General features: G+C 40.8%; 1 protein-coding gene across 6 annotated transcripts in view; it reads right to left on the minus strand.

The window, feature by feature from the left end:
* The window catches only part of LOC103185032 (ATP-dependent translocase ABCB1), a 63,037-nt gene extending 42,396 nt beyond the window's left edge, over positions 1-20,641 (minus strand). For 4 of the 6 annotated variants that reach the window (XM_007903362.1, XM_007903371.1, XM_007903352.1 and 1 more), the window contains exons 1-9: positions 20,545-20,641; positions 10,182-10,287; positions 9,316-9,370; positions 5,591-5,738; positions 4,478-4,526; positions 2,092-2,283; positions 1,806-1,977; positions 656-780; positions 391-565 (exon numbers count right to left, since the gene is read on the minus strand). In XM_007903362.1, the coding sequence (XP_007901553.1) occupies positions 391-565; positions 656-780; positions 1,806-1,977; positions 2,092-2,283; positions 4,478-4,526; positions 5,591-5,738; positions 9,316-9,370; positions 10,182-10,273 (1,008 nt within the window). In that variant the 5' untranslated portion in view covers positions 10,274-10,287; positions 20,545-20,641. Of the gene's footprint in view, positions 1-390; positions 566-655; positions 781-1,805; positions 1,978-2,091; positions 2,284-4,477; positions 4,527-5,590; positions 5,739-6,591; positions 6,795-9,315; positions 9,371-10,181; positions 10,288-20,544 lie in introns of those variants that run through there. The other 2 variants (XM_042332183.1, XM_007903379.1) reach the window with 2 other exon arrangements.
* Positions 20,642-22,284: the final 1,643 nt, after the last annotated feature.

Raw genomic sequence — 22,284 nt, forward strand, 5'->3', positions numbered from 1 at the left:
TCTATAAGTATTCCTAAATTTAGGGACCTTCCCATCATAAAACCTTGCATGCGCGTTGCTGGATTCTCTCCCAGCCTAGCGTCAAGCGCAGTAGTCCTGCCCTCACCTCCACTCTTGCCTCATTTCTCCATCCCGGTTGCATGCTCTCTCTCACACACATCCCAGCACTGGAAAAAGCCAGCAACCAGCAATGGAGAAAAAAACAGTTAGGCTGGTTCGTGATCCTCTGAAACATTCTAGCCACCTAATTTTGGGTTGTGGCCCTTAGGTTGTGAAATCCGGGTTTACAATCTATCCTATGAAGCACTTTGAGACATCTCAACAACATGATAAGGTGCTCTATTGAGGATTATTAAATTATTGTATTATTTTTTAATGTATTTTACTTACAGTGAGAACTGTTCCAATGTCATATCCAGTGTTCCCAAGAATCAGAATGGTTCCATACCAAAATCCCAATGCATAAGATCCGAATAATAAAAAATAGGCAAACCCAACAGACAGGTTAATAGTGATCGACTTCTTTACTCCTATCTTTTTTGCCTCTCGCAAATTTTTACGGTACCTTTTGTAAAGAAAGAATGAAAATACATTTTGTAATTGCATAATAAATACCCAATACTTGTACAGGTTCATGGGCATTCACCTTACAGACCTTTCAATTTCTTTGTCTTGTCCTCCAAAGGCAACCACAGTTCGAATTGATGATAACACTTCTTCAGCAACTGCCCCAGCTTTTGCGTAGGCTGTCATCTCCAAATTGGTGAATGAGACTGTGAGCTATATGCAGAAAAAAACACTATCACTGATGCCATGAATCAATCAAACCCTAAAATGTTATAACTAATAGCTTATGATTTTTATATTCAATGTATACTGTGAATTATTAAGAGTTATAAAGACATTGTTGCTATTCCACATTGCATTGATAGTGTCAACTTGCTTTGGTTAATACCATTCTCGCTTCTGAGTAAGATGTTATGGGTTATGGACTCAAAGGCCATATCTAGCCTTTGAGTCAAACCTGACATTCCAATACAGGGCTGGAGGAAAGCTGCATTGTCAGTCTTTTCCAACTGCTTACACAGGTCCTGTCTGTCTGTTGAGATGGATGTTAAAGATCCCATGGCATATTCAAAAAGAGAAGCCAGGAGTAACACAGGCCAACTGTTTCCCATTGACATTTTGTTTGCCTTTTGGTCTTTGCTAACTGATTTGCAATTGACAATTTGCAAACTCGAATGTTCCAAACCAGAAATCGTAAATCAGAAGATGCAATTAAGACATGAGACACAACCCTGCATGAAGAGCACTATATGAATGCAAGTTGTTGTTGGTGGTTGTCAAATGGTCACCAAATGGTCAAATTTACATACTGTTTCTGAGACATATTATTAAAATAATTCTTATCATGTAGTCGACATGACTCAAAGACTTCCCAGGATCTCACTGTGCCTTTGTAGGAAAATACGGTACTCAATCTGCACTCAGCTATTTCCCACAACAGCTATGAAGTGAATGACTGATTTTATTTGGGGGATTGTTGGTCACAACTCTGGGAAAAACTCTCTTCTCTTTTCAAATAGTTCCATGTGATTTTTAACAGGTATCTGAACAGGCAGACTAGGTTTAACATTTCATCTGAAGTGGCACTTCTATCAATGAGCACATCCCTGGGGCTGTATTGGAGTGTCAGCCTAGATTTTGAGTCCAAAGTCTTGACATAGTGCTTGAACCCACACCTTCAAAAGTGAGGGTGCGACAAACTGAGTCAGGCTGACATGTTTTACTTCATCTGCACTTACCTTAGCCCACACCATAGCAGATAATGCGAGGGCTGGACCAGCAGCTAACATGACCAATGTGAGCTTCCATCCCTTTATGAAACCAATTATTACACCTCCTACGAACGATGTGAGATACTGAAACAAAAGTCCAATCTTGTCACCAATTCCTTCATTAATCTTGTTGATGTCACTGTTCATTAAAAAAAGTCAGTTTGAACATGATTAAAATGCTGCTATTGACAAGAACGAGGCGATAAGTAAAAAGGTGCTCATTTATCTCTTGTAAACTCAATCATAATCTTACGCTGTGAGACGAGTGTTGAGTTGGCCTGTTGGACTAAGGTCAAACCAACTTATTTCTTTTCCAAGCACTGAGTGAAAAAATGCCTTTCGGAGTCTTCTTGTTTGTCTTGCTGAAGTCAGGACCCAGAAGGAAACTTGAATGTAACCACAAATCAGGGCTATCCCAGCAATTCCAAGATAGTAATAGGAAAACCTGGAACAAAAGTGATATGTAGTTCATTGCCATTGTGAGACATTGCTGTGCATAAATTGGCTGCTGCATTTGACTAAAAGCCCCAGACCACTTGACAGTGGTGGAGCACGACTCCGAGCCGGGGGCAGGGATTGGTGACCATAGGCACAGTCTAATAGGAAGGTCTTCAGGCGAGACCTGAAAATGTGGAACGAGGGGGCAAGGCGGAGGGATAGAGAAAGAGTGTTTCAGAGTTTCGGAGCACCCTCACTCAGCCTCTGGCCTCAAAGATTAAAAACCAGCTTGGCAGAGAAAATAGGCTTGTCTAAAACCTCACCAGAGCCACCAGGCTGCTGCAATTTGTACTTAACACATTGGCAATAAATTGTTAAAGATCATTATACATTATCACAGTCACTACACTTTACAGTATATTATGTGAAGCGCTTTGAGATGTCTTGAAGACATGATAAGGTGCTATAACAAGTGCAAGGATTATTATTATTATAAATGGGTTAGTTTGGATTTTACAAAGGCAACTGAATAACAGATTCATTTTGTGTTGCCTACTCATTAGAATCCCTTCAAGTCCTGGCATCTCACTACCTCTCCGACCTGCTTACTCTCCTTCTCATTACCTTCTGCCTCTTCTCGACTGGCTCCGACCTCCTGCTTATCCCTCATGACCTCCGCTCCACCATCAGCTTTTAGGCTTTCAGCCAGACCCCAAAATTCTGGATCACTCTTCCTTTAACTGTGCCTTGCCCACTTCTTGCCCATCTTCGGGTTACACCTGAAGATGTTCCGCTTCGACCGCGCCTATGGTCACCTCCCCCCAGCTCAGTGTCATGCTGCGCCACTGTCAAGTGCTCTGGGACATTACCCTGCGTGAGGGGCACTATATAAGTGCAAGTTGTTGTTGTTGTAGAATGAAAACTAAGAATTAAACTAATGTTAACGAATGGACTAGATCCAAAATATCTTTTAGTCTTGGCCTGTAAGACTATTTTGTCTTTAAGATTAAGTTGGTGCTGAATTGTGGAAAATTCTTCAATTGAGATTTAATTTGGAAATGGGCTCTTATTAAACATTGCAAAAAATCAGCTTCCAAATTAAGACTTTATTTGAGAATTTTCCACAATTTTGCGTTCTCTTCAATATTAGTACAAAACAGTTTCTATAAGCAATGATACTCTAGAATTTTGAGCTTACATTTTTTACTTTATCTTACTAAGCCCTTCCAAATTAAATTGTTATAACTCATGAAATGTACAATATTTTTGTTGAATGTTGTGTCTCCTCATTATATTATAATCGTGGAGTCCTGTAGCTCAGTGGTTAGAGCACTCGCTTTGCAAGCGAGAGAACTGAGTTCAGTTCCAGGCAGAGCGAAACCTTGGGCAAGTTTCCTTGCTCCACACCCCTAATAATAATCCCTCCAAAACCAAAAACAATTATAAATTGGTCATTTTCAATCTACGACTGTTTGTGGGACATTGCTGTGCGCACTTGGCTGCCGCGTTTGCCCACAAATATACAGTCAATTCACTTTACAGTGTCTTCTGTGAAGCGCTTTGGGACGTCCTCCCAACGTGAAAAGCGCTATATCAAATGCAAGGATTATTATTATTATTATTATATTTGAACCCATATAATCCATGCTAATTCTCCAATGTAGTACTACAGATGTGCTGCATTCTTGGAGGTGCCATCCCTTGGATGAGACTTAATAGCGTGGCTCTGTTTTCCTGTTAGGCTGGATGAAACACTGCTGTGCGCAATTGGCTGCTGCGTTTCACCCACAATATATACAGTCTATTCGCTTTACAGTATGTTCTGTCAAGCCCTATGAAATGTCTCGAAGACGTAATAAGGCCCGATATTAAATGGAAGTATTATTATATTATTTATCTTAAGGATCCTGTGGCAATATTCAAAAAGAGAAGAAAATTGCTTATGTTATCCTGGCCAGCACAATGCCCCCAGGAAATATTCGTCATTCAGTTCATTCCTGTTGTGGGACATTGTCTTGCACAAATTTATAGGCAAACACAGCAATCATTGTTGTGTTTGCCTATAAAAATACATAGTCACTGTGCTTTACAATATATCCTGTGAAGCACTTTGACATACCCTCTTGACAAGAAAGGTGCTATATCAAATGCAGCATTATTATTATGCACCCTTTCAACATACTTAATGTAATAGTACTTACTGTGCCATTTGTTTGACAAAAGAGAGATTGCCACTGTTTGTCTCATTTGCTGCAAGACATGAAGTAAAAGAACAATTGTAAAACAGGAAAAAGTAATTAACTTTGCTTTCAGTGCATTGATAACCACAATGTATATTTCATTTCACCCATAAAATATCCAGTCAATTCACTTTACAGTATATTCTATGAAGAGCTTTGGGATATCTGTAAGACATAAGGCCCTATGTCAAATGCAAGAATTATTATTATTATTAATTTAGTTATACTTAATTGGGATAGGGAAGATATTAGATGAGGTTGCACACATCTATTTACAGGCTGACCCTATTGTAATGGCCCTCTGTATAACATGGATTTGCTTATATCGTGGTACAGTACACCTCTGGCTGCTGATATCACTTCCTGTACAGTGTGCCATTAGAGGCACTTCCTGTGCATAGGGTCAGCCTGTATTTTGCATTGATTGTGATATGATTACTGCCCACATCAAACACCCACTTCTACTCAAAATATAGTGCTTTGTCAGTTATGTTTGTGTTTTGAGCCATCCTATTGTTTATCGCTGTATTGAGATAGGAGTGTATCATTTGCGATGTTTAATAGATAAAATAAGTTTTGTTTACCAGTCTATATGTATTAAAGTCTAAGAATTTATCTGAAAATGCCTTTGTACTGCCCTGTACCTTTATAATAGATCTGTATCTAGATGCTCCTTTACCCTGGAGGATAATTGCTGACGACAACTTCATTTCTAACTACAAATTTCCATTTCTACTGTCGATTTCCCTCTAAGATTGTCTAGAAATGGTAATTTTTGCAGCTGCAAAATGGGACTGAATTACAATGCTCCATTTTCTCCATAAAATACTGGCTGATAAATAACAAAACTTACAATAACTGAACCCAGCAGGTTCCATGTTGAACCTGTTACAGTTAGATTATACAGCAATTGAACTGATCACCAGATTGGTAAACTGCCTACTATCAGTAGGTTATCAAATAAATAAGGTAGATTTTCAGTTTTGTTGTTTCTTTACCTTGAATAATCTCTACTCTGATCACCACAATAGAGATAGTTGTATAAAAATATTTACAAAATGGTAGGTTTCTTACATGAGGTGTTTGAAGGTGCCTCAGATATAAAGCCATTGGTCATGTCACCATATACAACACACAAGAGTGGAAGGCACATCCCGTGAATTACTGCGGCTATCAGTCCTATCACCATCAACATAATGTCCACTGCGTCTGCAAAATGGAACTGAAAGATATACAGCATAGTTTATGTTTCATTGTTTTCTTGTTCCAACTTACATAAATGGCTAAATGCGAAAATTTGCAAAGAGACGATAGATATGCAGTTCTGCTCCTGCAACTCTATTCAACTCCAAGTCCCTCCGACTTGTCCCTCGTTCCTCATTTTCAAAGCCCACCTCAAGACTTACCTCTTTCACCATGCTTTTGCTCATCTTTCCTGTCATCTCCCTCTTCAGTCACCATTTTTCTTACTAAGATGCCCAGCCAGCCATGTAAATAGGTTAAAGATGTAAAATATGCTAAATAAATGTAAATTGTTTTGTATTTAAATGCACGTGTTATGACAAACTAAAGAGCATGAAGTCATGTAAATGGATGTTTAACATTCCATGGCAGTATTTGAAGAGCAAATTAAGTTTCTCTCATTGAAACTGAACCTGTCGTTTGTGCACACAGGAGTTAAGATGCTGGAGAAACCCAAACAGCAGATGCGCCCAGAACCAAATAAATATCATATGGGTTTCCTTCACCAATTTTTCTCCCCAGTCCTAAAGGTGTTAGCCTCCTCCTAATGCTCTTCTGCAGTGTGCTATGTCAGCACAGGGCATTGTCCTGTATCTCACATAGAAACAGGAGGAAACCATTTAGCTCCTCAAGCCTGTTCCATCATTCTATTCTATAAGATCTTGACTGATATGTACCTCAAGTTCAGTTACCCAACTTTGCCCTCTATACCATGATACCCTGAGCCATCAAACATAACCCCTTGTTCAGATTGTGGAGGTTTTTCACAGCTGAGCCCAGCCCTATCTCGGCCGGTATTCTCTCTCTCTTTATCACACACACACCATACACACCACACATGTGGTTCCCTCTGATCAGGAGCCACCGCTGTTTTTCCTCCACCGCCGTACCCCGGACACTCCTCTCTCTAGGCCAGCAACACCGAGGCCAAACGTCATGCCTCTTGCGTCATGTCATCTCCGTTAAGAACATCAACCCTGGTTCCTTCCTGGTCTTTGTGGCTCCAGCTGTTCCCTGGACCAACCCACTCTCTGAGCCATCAGGATTGAGCTCCAGAACAGGAGGGATTCACTCTGTACCTGGTTGGTCTGGGCTCCTCCTGGCGGCTGAGGGTTTTGTGCCAGCACATCACATCTCACTGAGGGCTCTCCTCAGCTTGCAATTGAGCAGAGAATCCAGGCTCCATTCTCAATAGTGACAGGCAGCCAGAAGTAGAAGGTTCCCCCTTTGATAGAGAGGGTTGTGTAAGGAGGAGTGTGAGAGAAAGAGAGAGAGAGATTGAAAAGACAGAGGTTGCCTGTGGCCAAGTCTTGAAGCTGAATAAACAGCATGAGAGAAACACTATGTTTTTTTAAAAAAATGCACAAAGCGCCAATGCAGAAAGGTACTCTTAAACAAGTCGCAGCTATTGTCGGTTCTGTAATACAATACAATACAAAATGACATTTACATAGAGCCTTTCACGTTGGGAGGACATCCCGAGGTGCTGGACAGTCAGGGATTTGGACCCGAGCTGGGGGAGTAATGATCTGTATGTTACTGTACATGGGGAAACTATCATGTCATGGATCAAAGACCTTGTGTGACATCAAAAGATGAGAGCGAGTGTGGTCGCCCGTCTCTAATGTCAATTACGTGAACACTTTCTCACACAAATTAAATTATTATGACTGTAAAAATGAATGGGTAGAAAGAAACGTATTGAATTCATTGCTTGTTGATCCCGAGGCAATAAGGCAGCGTTCATGCTTGTGGCTACAACTTTTTCGACGTGTTGACCTGCAAAATGTACTGTGTAATCGATCTCCCTCAGCAACAGTTATGGAACAGCCACAAACAAAGCGGCAATCCCATCTTCCATTGTACTGTCTTTCTCGCAGATTACTCGTGGGTCTGTGTTCGTGGAGCTATTTACAGATTGTAACAGGGTTTTGGTGTAGAGGGTAGAGATAGTCTTGACTGGTATAGGAATCAGGAATGTATGATAGAAAGATAGGAACAGCAGTAGGCCATTCTTCATTTAGATAGATAGATAGATAGATAGATAGATAGATAGATAGATAGATAGATAGATAGATAGATAGATAGATAGATAGATAGATAGATAGATAGATAGATAGATAGATAGATAGATAGATAGATAGATAGATAGATAGATAGATAGATAGATAGATAGATAGATAGATAGATAGATAGATAGATAGATAGATAGATAGATAGATAGATAGATAGATAGATAGATAGATAGATAGATAGATAGATAGATAGATAGATAGATAGATAGATAGATAGATAGATAGATAGATAGGTCAGTCAATCCACGACTGTTTGTGGGACACTGCTGTGCAGAATTGGCTGCGCATTTCGCCCACAAATTGTACAGTCAATGCACTTTACAGTATATCCTGTGAAGCACTTTGAGACGTCTCAAGGATGTGATAAGGCGCTATATCAAATGCAAGGATTATTATTATTATTATTATTATTATTATAACCCGCAAGCTTCTGACTCAAAGGAGAGAGTGCTACCAGGTGAGTCAAGCTTATAGATCTTTCATAAGGCAGCATTGTATTTTCTACCTATAGATAGAAAACAGTCTGCAACATTACTGAACTAACTCTGTTAAATGGAATGTGCTTCAGGATACTGCTGGAATTTAACCAGCTAAAACCATGTAGCTTGCTATTGAGAGCACTGTTTGGATTAGGAGCATGAGAGGATCGAAAATAGGGCCTTAGAGTATACCAAAAGTGTCCTGAAATTGACATTAGCCTATATTAGATTTACTGACCTATGTAGATTCACCACCTCTAAAACAGTGATTTGAAAGGAAGCCTGTTTATAAAGGAACCAGGCATATTATTCCCAACAAAATCTCCATTTAATTTCATACTTCCTGAATACCAACCTTTCCCCTTTTCCCAACTGCCTCAACAATATCGAGCTGTTTGTTAAATAAATTGCATTATGGCCCTATTGCCCTTCTTAGAGGGGATCCAAACCACTGTTCATTTAATTCTGTCAATTGATTATCATCTTTGTAAATACATACTTCCTGGTGTAAGTCATAAAATTGACCTTCATAAACATGTGACCTCTTGTCCTGCTATCTTGGTGTATCTAAAAGTATTAGGAACAAAGAATTTTAGGAACAGAAGGAGGCCAATCAGCCTGCCTACTATCTTCCACCAGTTTATTAGATCATGGCACAGATCTTTCAATTCCATTTAATATCTTTTACATTACGTCCATTTAAACTCTCAACTCCCACACATATAGAATATTGTATGGACCTATGTATGTCTGTATGTATCCCCATTAAACTTAGGTAAATCTAGACTATGGTAGAATTTTTCCCCATTAATCTGTAGTTTAACCAAAGGTTCCTGTAATCATTGTTCCTTGCAGAAGCATTTTTCTTTAAATTTTCTCCTTGAGTTGACATGACAGAGTTAATTTCTTGTACTGCATATTATAAAGTCATTTCAGTAGCATGCTCCATATATGTCTCATTAAAAATGGTTGAAAACAACATTGAATGGATTAAACATCTTACCAACTTTAAGGGGCTGACCATAGGAACTTTTTCAGGCTCTTCCTTTTTATCTTTCCTGAAATAAAATAAATATTTTTAATATTTCAGAGCCATTGCCTCATTAATTTCCTGTCCACTGTTTCAAATAAATGCCTAAGCTAAAAGTATTTGTAAATTGCTGATCAAAATCATCAAGACTAAATGGTGTCAGTCTGTTTGAGTTGGTAGCACTCTTGCCTCTGATTCAGGTTAAGGTTTCAAACCCCTTGTTGGGACTTTGAGCTCACAGTCCAGACTATCACTTCAATATAGTGCTGGGGGAGGTGCCATATTTCCGCTGAGATGTTAAACTACGTCCCTGTCTGTTTGTTCAGGTGGACATCGGAGATCCCACTATTTGAAAAGAGAAGGGAGTTTATCCTGGTGTCGTTGGCAACAATCTTCCCCCAAAATAGGTCTTGTATTTCATGGCCAATCATTGGACATTGCTATGCATAATCTAGCTGTCATGTTCTCCTACATATACTGTACAGTAAATCCTATGGAACATTCTGAGATGTCTGAATGCTGTGATAAAGCACTATATAAAATGCAAGGGTTATTATTATTACATACCTTGGCACATTCAGTGTTAAAACTTTTCTAGAATCTAGTCTTTACATTGGAAACTTGCCCAATGTTTCACCCTGCCAGGAATCAAACCCAGATCCTCTCGCTTGTGAGGCGAGTGCTCTAACCGCTGAACTACTGGACTCCACAATGACCGTGTTTGAAGGTGAACTCGAGAGCCAATTTGCATACAGAAATGCTCCACAAACAACCACTGAATGATCAAATTTAATTGAGAGATTATGCAAATTCCAATTAAAGAGAAGATAAAAAGGTACCTTTTTCCATTATCCTCTGTCAGATCTTCTATCTCCTTAGATTTATCTATCTGAGAATCAAATGTTCCCACAGCTGAATCTTCTAGTTGCATTGTTGCTTACTCAACTGAAATATCAAAACATTTATTTAGCTGCAGAAAATTAATTAGAAGATTCATATTTGTAAAACTGTTAGAATGACATAAAACAAATATTAACAACAATATGCTCAGATCAGTTACATCCCAAATTCTAGCAGTTTCTTCAAGTAAATCAAGGATAGTTAAATAACTGGTTTGATCCATGGATTCCAATAAAGAGCAACACTTTGCACTGGAGATCTGTTGTCTATCTCAAAGCTTAGCCATTTGTTTTCACTCACTCACAGGAGAAAATGCAGTGTCTCTTGGTTAACAGCAATATAAACCATGTGACGTTCCCAAACTGTAAAAATACATCACTATCATACACTGCAATCATATTCAGCTGTTTGTGTGTGCCAACTACTCTAACATCAAGGTACTGAACTCTAATAATACTCTAATTGCAATATGACTGTGGGTACAAAGGTTAATCTACCATGCTGTATCATGGCAAATGAAAATAAATATGGACAAATGTAAGATTATACATTTTGGGAGGAAGAATAAAGAGATCAAGTATGTTGAGCAGTAAAATATTAAAAGGTCCCTTGACCCCATCCCTACTACCCCTCTTTTTACCTCTCAGCTCCACCCCCTTGACCCTAAGTTAACAGACATCGTCAATCTTGGCTTGTCCACTGGCACCATTCCTACCCAATTAAAACAGCCTTCATGGATTCCTGTAGTGTTAATGGTTATTGCTCTTACCTCGCAAGTGAGAGGACCTGGGTTTGATTCTCGGGCAGAGTGAAGCTTTTGGTAAGTTTCCTTACCTTACAACAACAACAACAAGATTCCATTTATTGAGCGCCTTTCACGTCGAGAGGATGTCCCAAGGCGCTGTACAGTTGGGTCAGGACCCGAGCAAAGGGGAAATGGTCAGGGTGAGGGGAGGGAAGGGAGGGAGCGAAGGGGGGGGAAATAGTCAGGGTGAGGGGAGGGAAGGGAGGGAGCGAAGAAGGGGGAAATGGTCAGGGTGAGGGGAGGGAAGGGAGGGGGCGAGGAGGGGGTAGAGAGTCGAGAGGAGAGCTGAAGGCACGGTCAAAGAGAAAGGTCTTGAGACCGGCCTTGAAGGAGGAAAGGGACGAGGCGGCGAAGGCACTGGGGGATAGAGTCCCAGAGCCTGGGGGCTGAGAGGCTGAAGGCCCGGCCACCGATGGTAGGGTGGTTGGGGCGGGGGATGTGGAGCAGACCGGAGCCAGAGGAACGGAGGGTACAGGTAGGTAGGGGGATAGTAGGTCGGAGAGGTAGGGGGGAGCGAGGCCGTGAATGCTCTTGTAGGTGAGGATGAGGATCTTGAATTCGATCCTCTGGGGGATGGGGAGCCAGTGGAGGCGAGCGAGGGTGGGAGTGATGTGGTCGCGAAGCCTGGTGCGGGACAGTACACGAGCTGCAGAGTTCTGAATGACCTGCAGCTTGTGGAGGGAGGTGCCGGGAAGGCCGGCGAGGAGAGAGTTCCCATAGTCCAGCCTTGAGGTGATAAAGGCGTGGACCAGAGTTTCAGCAGCGTGAGGGGTGAGGTAGTGCTGTAGTCTTGCGACATTCCGGAGGCGATGGAAGGCGGTGCCAGTTGTGGCGCAGATATTACACACCTCTAAGTAGGTGTGATGAATAATAATAATCCTTGCATTTGATATAGCGCTTTATTAAGTCTGTAAAGTGCATTGACTGTATATTGTGTGGGCGAAACGCAGCAACCAATTGCAGTAATTATTATAAGTAGGAATCTGGTTGTTAGTCGAATGGTGGGTCGCTTTTACGGGGGTAATAATCGCTTAAAAAAACGATAAATTTGTCACTCAATCCATGACTGTTTGTGGGAAACTGCTGTGTGCAGTTGTGGTAAAAAAGGGAAGTGGTTTCAGGCAGGGAGGGCTTCAGCCTAAACTGATCCCCTGCTCACATCCTTGATACAGAATTAGTTTCCTGGTGTACGTTAACCAGCTGAGTAGTTTATCAGGAAGCTTGCAGAGTTTCTACTATCCACCTAGTAAGGGCTCAAACATTCAAACATCAGATGCCGAATAACCAACCATTGGGCTTTGGAGGGAGGTAAGCTGTGTCTCCTCAGAATTCAGTTAGTTTTAACGTCAGGTGACATACTTGGCAATGCAGTATTGGAACTGAGTTGATCCTCTATGGTGATCTAAAATAGTCTGGTTTCTGAGCTGGGCAGGTCTATAGTATTTCAAGATGCTATTAATGACAGACCCGACAGACTAGCTTGTTAGCTTGTTGGCAGAACTTCGATGGGTAGTCTGCTCACTTGGAACAGGGATTCTTTCCACTCGGCTTCTGTTAATTCGTCAAGAAAAAGTCACAACAGGTGAGTTGATTCTCACTGCACAAGCAGTAGTAAGCTTGACAGTTGGTGCTCTCAAATCGCAAGCTATGTGGTTTTAGCTGGTTAAACTCCAGCAGTACCCCATCACACACTCTGACAGCCCCAGACTTATGTCACCCTGCATCTAATACTCTTTGTAATTAGATAGGCAGGGTACAGCCCTCCAGGGAGACAGCACACATTCCATTATAGACCCAGGGAAATTTCATGTGTAGTTGGTATCTATATATGGAATTCTTAGTTTAATTTGATACATTTAAGTATGGTAATTGTTTTTCGCATGTATTACTCACCTGTCTGACCATTGATTATATGAGTATTCAGTATTAATCCACACTATAGGAAGAATACAGAGGTGATTGAAAGAGTTTACTGTAGGTTGATATCTGGGCTGGCAGATTGCTGGAATCAGGAAAGACTGGATAGGTTGGGCCTTTTTCGCTAAAGAAGAGACCTTTATGGGGAGGACCTAATAGAAGTATTTAAAATTGTGTAGAATATATAAAAGGGTTCGATAAGATTAACAAATATATGTTGTTTCCCCTGATTAGGGAGTCTGTAACCAGGGGAAACAAGTATAAAATAGCAACTCGGGGATCAAGAAACGATTTTAGGAGGAACTAAATGCAGAGAATCGAGAGATTGTGGAACTCGCTGCCTGAAGCGATGGTTGAGTTAGATAGTATAGATGCAATCATGAGGAAGTTTGACTCATATATAGAGGAGAGGGGAATGTAAGGGTATGGGAGGGAATAAAGGAATGGATGGAGATTTGTGTGGAGTGTAAACACTGCATGGACTCGTTGGGCTGAGTGGCCTGTTCCGTGCTATACATTCTTTGTAAATCTTTGTAATCCAATGTGATTGCACCAACCTTGAGAGCAGGAACTCACTTACTAGGCTAAAATTATGAAAGTAAGACAACAATGCACAGGATGGGAGTGGCATACAGCTTATATAAAATTTGTTGAAAAGATAGCTAAGCTTATCTGGTTTATAGCAAAACATTGTACTTAATAGGTACACGTTCAAATTTTGGTACACAGCGAAGGGACGGCCTGACTATAGTTCCCAGAGAACACCGCAAGGGCAGGCACGTGGCTGATCAGGCAGGTGTGCACTCTCTCCCTCTCAGTCTCTTCCCATGCTGGCTGGTTTGCGATGGCGAACTCTAGAAACGTAGGACACTCCCAGTACTGTACTGGATTGTTAGCCTAGAGTCTAAACTAGGAGCTCAAAGTCCTGAGGTGGGGTTTGGACCCTCAGGCTTCTGAATCAGAGGCAAGAGTTCGTCCAACTGAGCCAGGCTGTCACCTTTATTATTTTGAAAACTTTATTTCCACACTATAAAATAAGTTCAGTCAAGGCTTGGGATAATGACAGAGATCATCGATGTCTCATTGCGTGATGAGCTGATAATGAAACTGATTCATAATTGTAAATAGGCTGGTTTATCTTGATCGGTAACATATTAACTGCTTAACTAGTGTAACTAGAATTTAATTATTAATTTTCTATTAACTGTAAAAAATTCTATACAAATTCCATCCAATTTATATTTTAAAGTACTCAGTGATGAATTGTGCTTTAAAACGCCCAGTGTATTGAACAGACTATTTTGTGTCTTACTATGTGTCAAACTTATTCAATTATTTATTACTTATAATTTATTACAGTATATCCTGTGAAGTGTTTTGAAACATCTCGAAGAAGTGATAAGATGCTATGTCAAATGGAAGAATTATTATTACATGAAATAATAAGGAAAAAATCATTGTTTTAATGATCAACATGAATCAAACGTCAATCTCTCTGAATTGCTTACACTTAATACAAATAGTAGTATTAATTGCATTTGATATGATGCCTTAGCACATCATCGAGACATCTCAAAGCACTTCTCAGGAAATACTGTAAAGTGGATTCACTGTATATTTTGTGGGTGAAATGCGGCATCCACAAACAGTAATAATTTTTTTTCAATTAGAGTAATAATCACAGGGGATTTCAATTACCCCCAAATAAATTGGCTAGAAGAGGTAGGTAAAGGGGATAAGGGAATGGAGTTCCTTCAATGTGTACAGGACTCCTTTCATACCCAATATGTAAGTGGCCCAACAAGGGTGAAATCCCCGCTGGATTTAGTAATGGGAAATGAATCAGAGCAGATAAGAAAAGTTCGAGTAGGGGAACATCTAGGCAATAGTGATCATACCTTAATAAGGTTTAAGATAATGACTGAGAAGGACATCAGTATGACAAAGACCAGGGTAATAGATTGGAAAAAAGCTGATTTGAGGGGATGAGAATGGAACTTGGGCAAATAAACTGGAAAGCAATATTGGCAAACAAAGAGATAGAGCAGCAGTGGGAAACATTTAAAACAGTGATCAATAGAGTCCAGGAGAAATATATTCCGCTAAAAAGCAAGACAAAGCTAAATAATAATGAGACACCATGGATGAATAAAGACATAAGGGCAAAGTTGAGACTGAGGAAAGAGGCGTTCACTAAGTAGTAAACAACAAGGGAGAGCATGACAAAAAAAAATGAAGAGGTCAGGAAAATAGTCAAGAAAACAATTAGGAAGGCAAAGAGGAATTATGAAACTAAATTATAATAATAATAATAATCCTTGCATTTGATATAGCGCTTTTCACGTCGGGAGGATGTCCCAAAGCGCTTCACAGAACACACTGTAAAGTGAATTGACTATATTTGTGGGCGAACGGGGCAGCCAATTGCGCACAGCAATGTCCCACAAATAGTCGTAGATTGAAAATGACCAATTTATTATTGTTTTTGGTTTTGGAGGAATTATTATTAAGCGTGTGGAGTAAGAAAACTTGCCCAAGGTTTTGCCCTGCCTGGAATTGAACTCAGGTCTCTCGCTTGCAAAGCGAGTGCTCTAACCACTGAGCTACAGGACTCCACAAAAGACAGACATACAGACATACACACACAGACAGACATACAGAGACAGGCAGACACACACACACACAGACAGACAGACAGACAGACAGACACACACACACACACACACACACACACACAGACATTATCAAGGAATATAAAAAGAAATAGTAAGATATTCTACAGACATATAAATAACAAAAGAAAAATCAAAATAGGAATAGGGTCACTAAGGGATGGACAAGATAAACTCACAGGCCGCGACAGCGAAATGGCAGAAATATTAAATAATTATTTTGCCTCAGTATTCACCAGAGAGACGGATCAGGTGGACATGACAATAGAAGAAGAGATCGAAAATAATATAAATACATTTAAGATACAAGGGGGAGATGTAATCGAAAAACTAACGAAACTCAGAGAGAATAAAACCCCTGGTCCAGATGGATTGTATCCACGTATATTAAAAGAATCGAGGGAAGAGATAGCAGAGGCACTATTACACATATATAGTAACTCACTAGAAAAGGGAGTAGTGCTTGAGGACTGGAGGAGAGCTAATGTTTTATCTATATTTAAAAAGGGAGATAGAACAAGTCCAGGGAACTATAGACCCGTCAGCTTAACATCGGTGGAAGGAAAGATAATGGAATCCTTAGTGAAGGAGGTAATAGAAAAAACATCTAAAAACTGAAAACATAATAAAGAATAGTCAGCATGAATTTCAAAAAGGAAGGTCATGCTTGACCAACCTCATTGAATTCTTTGAAGGGGTAACAGAAGGAGTAGACAAGGGTAATGAGGTAGATGTAATATATGTAATATATGTAATATATTTAGATTTCCAAAAGGCGATCGATAAGGCACCGCATAATAGACTAATGAATAAGGTCAGAGAATGTGGAGTCAGGGGGAAAATAATAGAATGGATAGTAAACTGGCTACAAAACAGAAAACAGAGAGTAGGGGTAAAGGGTAACTACTCAGACTGGCAGAGGGTGTGCAGTGGTTTTCCTCAAGTATCAGTATTGGGACCACTGTTGTTTACAATATACATTAATGATTTGGACTCGGGAATCAGCAGTACAATTTCAAAATTTGCAGATGACACCAAATTGGGGAAAGTAATTAATACAGAAGAGGACTGCAAAAAATTACAGCAAGACATCAATAAACTTGCTGAATGGGCATTTAAATGGCAAATGCATTTCAATGTAGAAAAGTGTGAGATGGTATATTTTGGTCGAAGGAAGAAAGAAGTCACATACATCCTGGAAAATAAAAACCTAAATGGGGTAGAGGAGCAAAGGGATCGAGATCGACATACACAATTCACTAAAAGTAGCAATGCAGGTTAATAGGCCATAAAAAAGACAAACTGGGCATTGGGGTTCATTTCTAGAGAGATAGAAATGAATAGCACGGAAATTATGGTAAACTTCTATAGAGCCTTGGTTAGACCACACTTAGAATACTGTTTGTTGTTCATGTCCCACATTATATAAAGGAATGTAGAGGACTGGAGAGAGTGCAAAGGAGATTCACAAGGATGATCCCAGAATTGAGAGGTTATACCTATCAGGAAAGGCTGAACATGCTTGGACTCTTTTCTCTTGAAAAGAGGAGGGTAAGGGGTGACCTTAAAGATGTCTTTAAAATGATGAATGTTTTTGATAGGGTAGACATAGGGAAGATGTTTCCACTTGTGGGGGAGACCAAAACCAGGGTTCATCAATATAAAATAGGCACAAATAGATCAAATAGGGAAGTTAGAAGAAATGTCTTTACACAGTGAGGGAATGTGAAACTTGCTCCCACAAGGAGTTGTTGAGGCAAATAACATAGATGTATTTAAGGGGAAGCTAGATAGGTACATGAGGGAGAAAGGAATAGAAGGTTATGTTTGAAGGCTTTGTTGAGGAAGGGCAGGAGGAGTCTCATGTGGAGCATAAACACCGGCATAGATCAGTTCGGCCGAATGGCCTGATTCTGTGCTGTATATTCTAATGTATTCTAATTGGGGGATTGCTGGAAGGACACCGGGAGAATCTGCTTCTTTTTTGGAATACTGCCAAGGGGTCTTTAACATCCACCTGAACAGGCAGACAAAACCTCAGTTTAATCTCTCATCTGAAGGACTTACTATATCAGGGATGAGCAGAATTTCCAAACTGGATTCCTGTTTCCAGAATGTGATTTTTTTCAAACCTGACATTTGTCTAGTAATAGAATCCCAAACTAGACCAATTTCTATATATGTACTCCACTTAAGCATGGAAATTTTCATGTGTCTTGGTATACTCATCAGTTCCTGAGCCATGCCTGGGCTGTCTCCACAGTACTCCAGGGCACTGCTGCAGACAGCCCAGGCAGGTTGGCGCATCAGCAAGACTTGGTCACTGGGGGCAGCTTCCGTTAACCCTGGAAGCTAAAGCACCAACAGGTAGGGTGGTCCTAGCTGGACAAGCAGCTTGCCAGACAGACAGACAGTTCAAGATCCTGGTCCTCACCTACAAAGCCCTCCATGGCTTCGCCCCACCCTACCTCTGCGACCTCCTAACCCCCTACCAACCTGCCCGCTCCCTCCACTCAGTTGGCTCCGGAGAGCCTTCAGCCATTCTGCACCCAACCTCTGGAATTCAATCCCCCAGTCACTGCGCCTCGCCCCTTCCTTAGTCTCCTTCAAGTCCCGGCTCAAAACCCTCCTCTTTGACCATGCCATCGGTCACTCCCCTTCCCCTCCCCCCCCCCCCCCCCCCCGACCTCAGCTCGGGTCTGAAATGCTGTACACTGTCCAGCGCCTTGGGACGTTCTCCCGACATGAAAGGCGTTATACAAATGTAATCTTGTTGTTGTTCACAAAGGCAAGCTATATGGTTTTAGCCGATTAGAGTCCAGCAGTACCCCACCGCATAAAAGGTAAACAGAAGGTGATAGAGACAAAGATTAGACAAGTGCATGATTAAATAGTTTTAACATTCACACATTTACAATTGTAAGTAAATATGTAAAAGAATTTCACAATGGTTTCTTGAAAAGTGTTTTTATAACTGAATTTAATGACATTTAATTTATACATATATTTTGAAAAAGCTATAGCTCACTTAAAATAAATAATTGAATAATCTATTAATGGCTTGAAACAGCGCTGCAGAGTTCATTTACCTTTGCAAGTATTTCACAACAACTCTTATTGTGCAGATGGCTGAACTGATTAAAATACATGTTTGCCTTAACTCTCTCTGCTTTACCTCAGCAAATGTATAATCGTTATTGTCGGGTTACATAAGATTGACCAGGGTAGCCTCCAATGCCAAATCATTGTGTGTCAGCCTTACTCAGGGGTGGGGTAGTACCCGTGATGCTGGGTCAGATATTGTGGGATCAAGTCTCATATTGGGAATTTGGACTCATATACTCCAAGCTGACAATCCAATGCAGTATCAGGGGATGTGCTACATTGTCTAAGGTGCTGTCTGTTATTTGAGTTGTTAGCCAGGTGTCTGACACATGTGGAAATACATCACCATGCTTAAGAGTACCATAGCAAACTGAAGATTTGATGTATCCCATCTACACATGGAATGTCCCGTTTATTGGAATGGAATGTGGACTTGTTCCTTGTAGTGACACATCCTACTTCCCTAATTGTGGAAAGTAATAGGCACAGGCTGCTGAGAGCTAAGTATTGGGTCCCCAGAATGTGCCTTGGGTTAGTAGTTTAACCAGCTAAAACTGCAAAGGTTGCCTTTGAATGTACAACAATTTGCATTTATACAGCACACTTCATGTAGGGTAGAGTCTTGGAGCACTGAATCATGGCAGAGCCGGGGGAGGAAGGAGGTGACCTTAAGCAGGAAGGTCTTCAGGCGTGATCTGAAAAGGGGGAAGGAGGGGGCAAGGAGGAGAGATTAAGGGAAATATTTCCAAAGTTTTGGGACATAGTAGTGGAAAGCACAACCGCTGATGGTGGAGCAGAGGGCCGAAGGACAATTGGGAGGCAGACTCAGCTGAGCGAAGGCAGTAGGTGGTGGAATGAGGAGTAAGCAGGTCAGAGAGTAGGGAGGTGCCAGGGTGTGACGGGATTTGTAGACAAGTTTGAGATACAGTACTGTCTGCAAATCTTTGCCCAGGTGCTTGCAAGGCGAGTGCTCTAACCATTGAGCTACAGGACTCCACTATGTATTAAATAGTAGCATAATATGCACGGCATCATGCTTTGCCATTGTCAAGCGCTCTATGTGGCGTCCTGTAGCTCAGTGGTTAGAGCAAGCGAGAGACCTGAGTTCAATTCCAGGCAGGACAAAACCTTGGGCAAGTTTCCTTACTCCACACACCTAATAATAATCTCTCCAAAACCAAAACCAATAATAAATTGGTCATTTTCAATCTACGACTGTTTGTGGGACATTGCTACATTGCTGTGCGCAATTGGCTGCCGCGTTCGCCTACAAATATACAGTCAATTCACTTTACAGTGTGTTCTGTGAAGCGCTTTGGGACGTCCTCCTGATGTGAAAAGCGCTATATCAAATGCAAGGATTATTATTATTATTATGTGAGCGGCGCTATATAAATGCAAGTTGTTGTTGCACTAGCATAATACAAAACTGGAAACAAACACTTTACATTTTGCCTGAGACTTGCTATTTTATAAACAACTAAATCTGCAAATGCCCATCAACTTACATATTGTTTTTTTAAATTTGTTGGACTTGTCTTCATTAAACTTATAAAATGTACAAAATTAACAATTTCAACAGACAACAGGTCATGAACAAGAACCTAGTGACATATTAATGATAAGCGTTGCAAACACCGTACCTAGTTAAATAAAATATTATTGATATAAATATTTCAGCAACACAAATTATATTTTAGACACTTTTTAAATAGATCACCAAATTTCCCAAAGTGAGCCTCCATAATATAACACCGTGATTCTCTTAGGAAGAGAGGAAATGCAAAAAAGGGTTTACTATACCTTATGGTTTCCTCAATCATGTAGTAGCAATAAACAATGAAAGAGAAGTCCTCGACTTAGTAGAAAGCCTGCGGCAGTTATTCACAGTGTTAGCAGTGCAAAGAGCATTTGTTTTACAGGGAAAACATTTCAGGGAATGTGTCAATGATTAGCTCAGCACCTTCTATGAGAAACTCCATAAAAGTTTGTTATCTGTTAGTTAGCTGACTGAAGATTGATTGCAGGACTGTAAATTTGTAATAAGACTCTTGCCTCACTGCAAAGCTATTCCTGGCAGACAGTACCTGCAAACCTACGACACTGTCAGGCAAGGCAAATCTATTAGATTCATATATTATGTCTCACATTATGGATATTGTTCTTGAAAAGGTGGACATTTGTGCAAAACTGCCAGGCAATTAATGTGTGCCAGGTTGGATCAATTGGTAACACTCTTGCCTATTAACACTTGCCTTATAAGTAGAGAGACTGGGTTCATTTCCCGGCAGTCGAAACCTTGGGCAAGTTTTCTCGCTTCACGTGCTTGATAATAATCCCTCAAGAAAAAAACAATAATAAATTGGTCACTTCAATCCACGACTGTTTGTGGGACATTGCTGTGCGCAATTGGCTGCCGCGTTCGCCCACAAATATACAGTCAATTCACTTTACAGTGTGTTCTGTGAAGCGCTTTGGGACGTCCTCCCGACGTGAAAAGCGCTATATCAAATGCAAGGATTATTATTATTATTATTATTATTATTATTCTGTGAAGTGCTTTGAGACGTCTAGAAGATGTGAAAAGCGCTATATCAAATGCAAGGATTATATTTTTTTATTTTATTCCATGGCTGTTTGGGTGAAATTGCTGTGAGTAAAATTGGCCGCTGCATTCATCCACAAAACACACACCGTGATTCCGCTTTACAATACATCCTGTAAACTGCTTTGGAATGTCCGTTTGACAAAACTATTTTCACCCAAATTTAAAATGACAAAAAAAGTGTTGTAATAAAATGAACTATTATAAATTTGAATAAAATCATACAATACCAATTATCAGGATTTGATTATTGTGATTTCATTCTTTGGGGACAGTAAAAACAGTAATTGTATTCTAGGTTTTCTATATTGAACACAAGATCGATACAAAACATTGGTTAGACCAGTGTGGTCCAAACTTTTGGTTGCCACGGGCCGCATTCCCATTTGAGAGAGGACCCGGGCTATATCCTGCCCCAGACCATTTCCACCATTCCAACTTCCGCTCCCTCCCTCCCTGGTGAACGTCCTCTCAGGGTAGTGGCAGGAGCTGGTGGTTGGGGCACAGAGCCTTTAATGCAGTCTTTCAGGAAGGCAAGCGGGTCTCTCACCAACCACATCCTTAGCAACCAATCCCTGGCTCTCTGCAGATAGTGACCAGGGCCTGGGAGATTGGGAGAGATAGTGGGGTGGGGAGAGGGGGGGTGGGGGGTGAGAGTGTGAGGGGGGGAGAGAAAGAGGGGGGAAGGGGGACAGAGAGGTGGAGGTGGGAGGACATTCTCTGCCACTCTCTCTCAGGCACTTGCTCTCTCCTCTCTCCTTCTTACACTCTCCCCCTCTCACACTCCCTTAATCTCTCTGCTCTCCCTCTCTCAATCACTACATCACAGTCGCTCTCTCTCTCTCCCCATTTCTTACCTCTCATACATATACATTTTGTCCTCACCCCCACTCTTCCCCCCCCCCTCTCCCCGCACCTCTCTCTCCCAGGCCCTGGTC

The sequence above is a fragment of the Callorhinchus milii genome, unplaced genomic scaffold, assembly GCF_018977255.1.
Source record: "Callorhinchus milii isolate IMCB2004 unplaced genomic scaffold, IMCB_Cmil_1.0 Scaffold2, whole genome shotgun sequence".
NCBI classification, from domain to species: Eukaryota; Metazoa; Chordata; class Chondrichthyes; order Chimaeriformes; family Callorhinchidae; genus Callorhinchus; species Callorhinchus milii.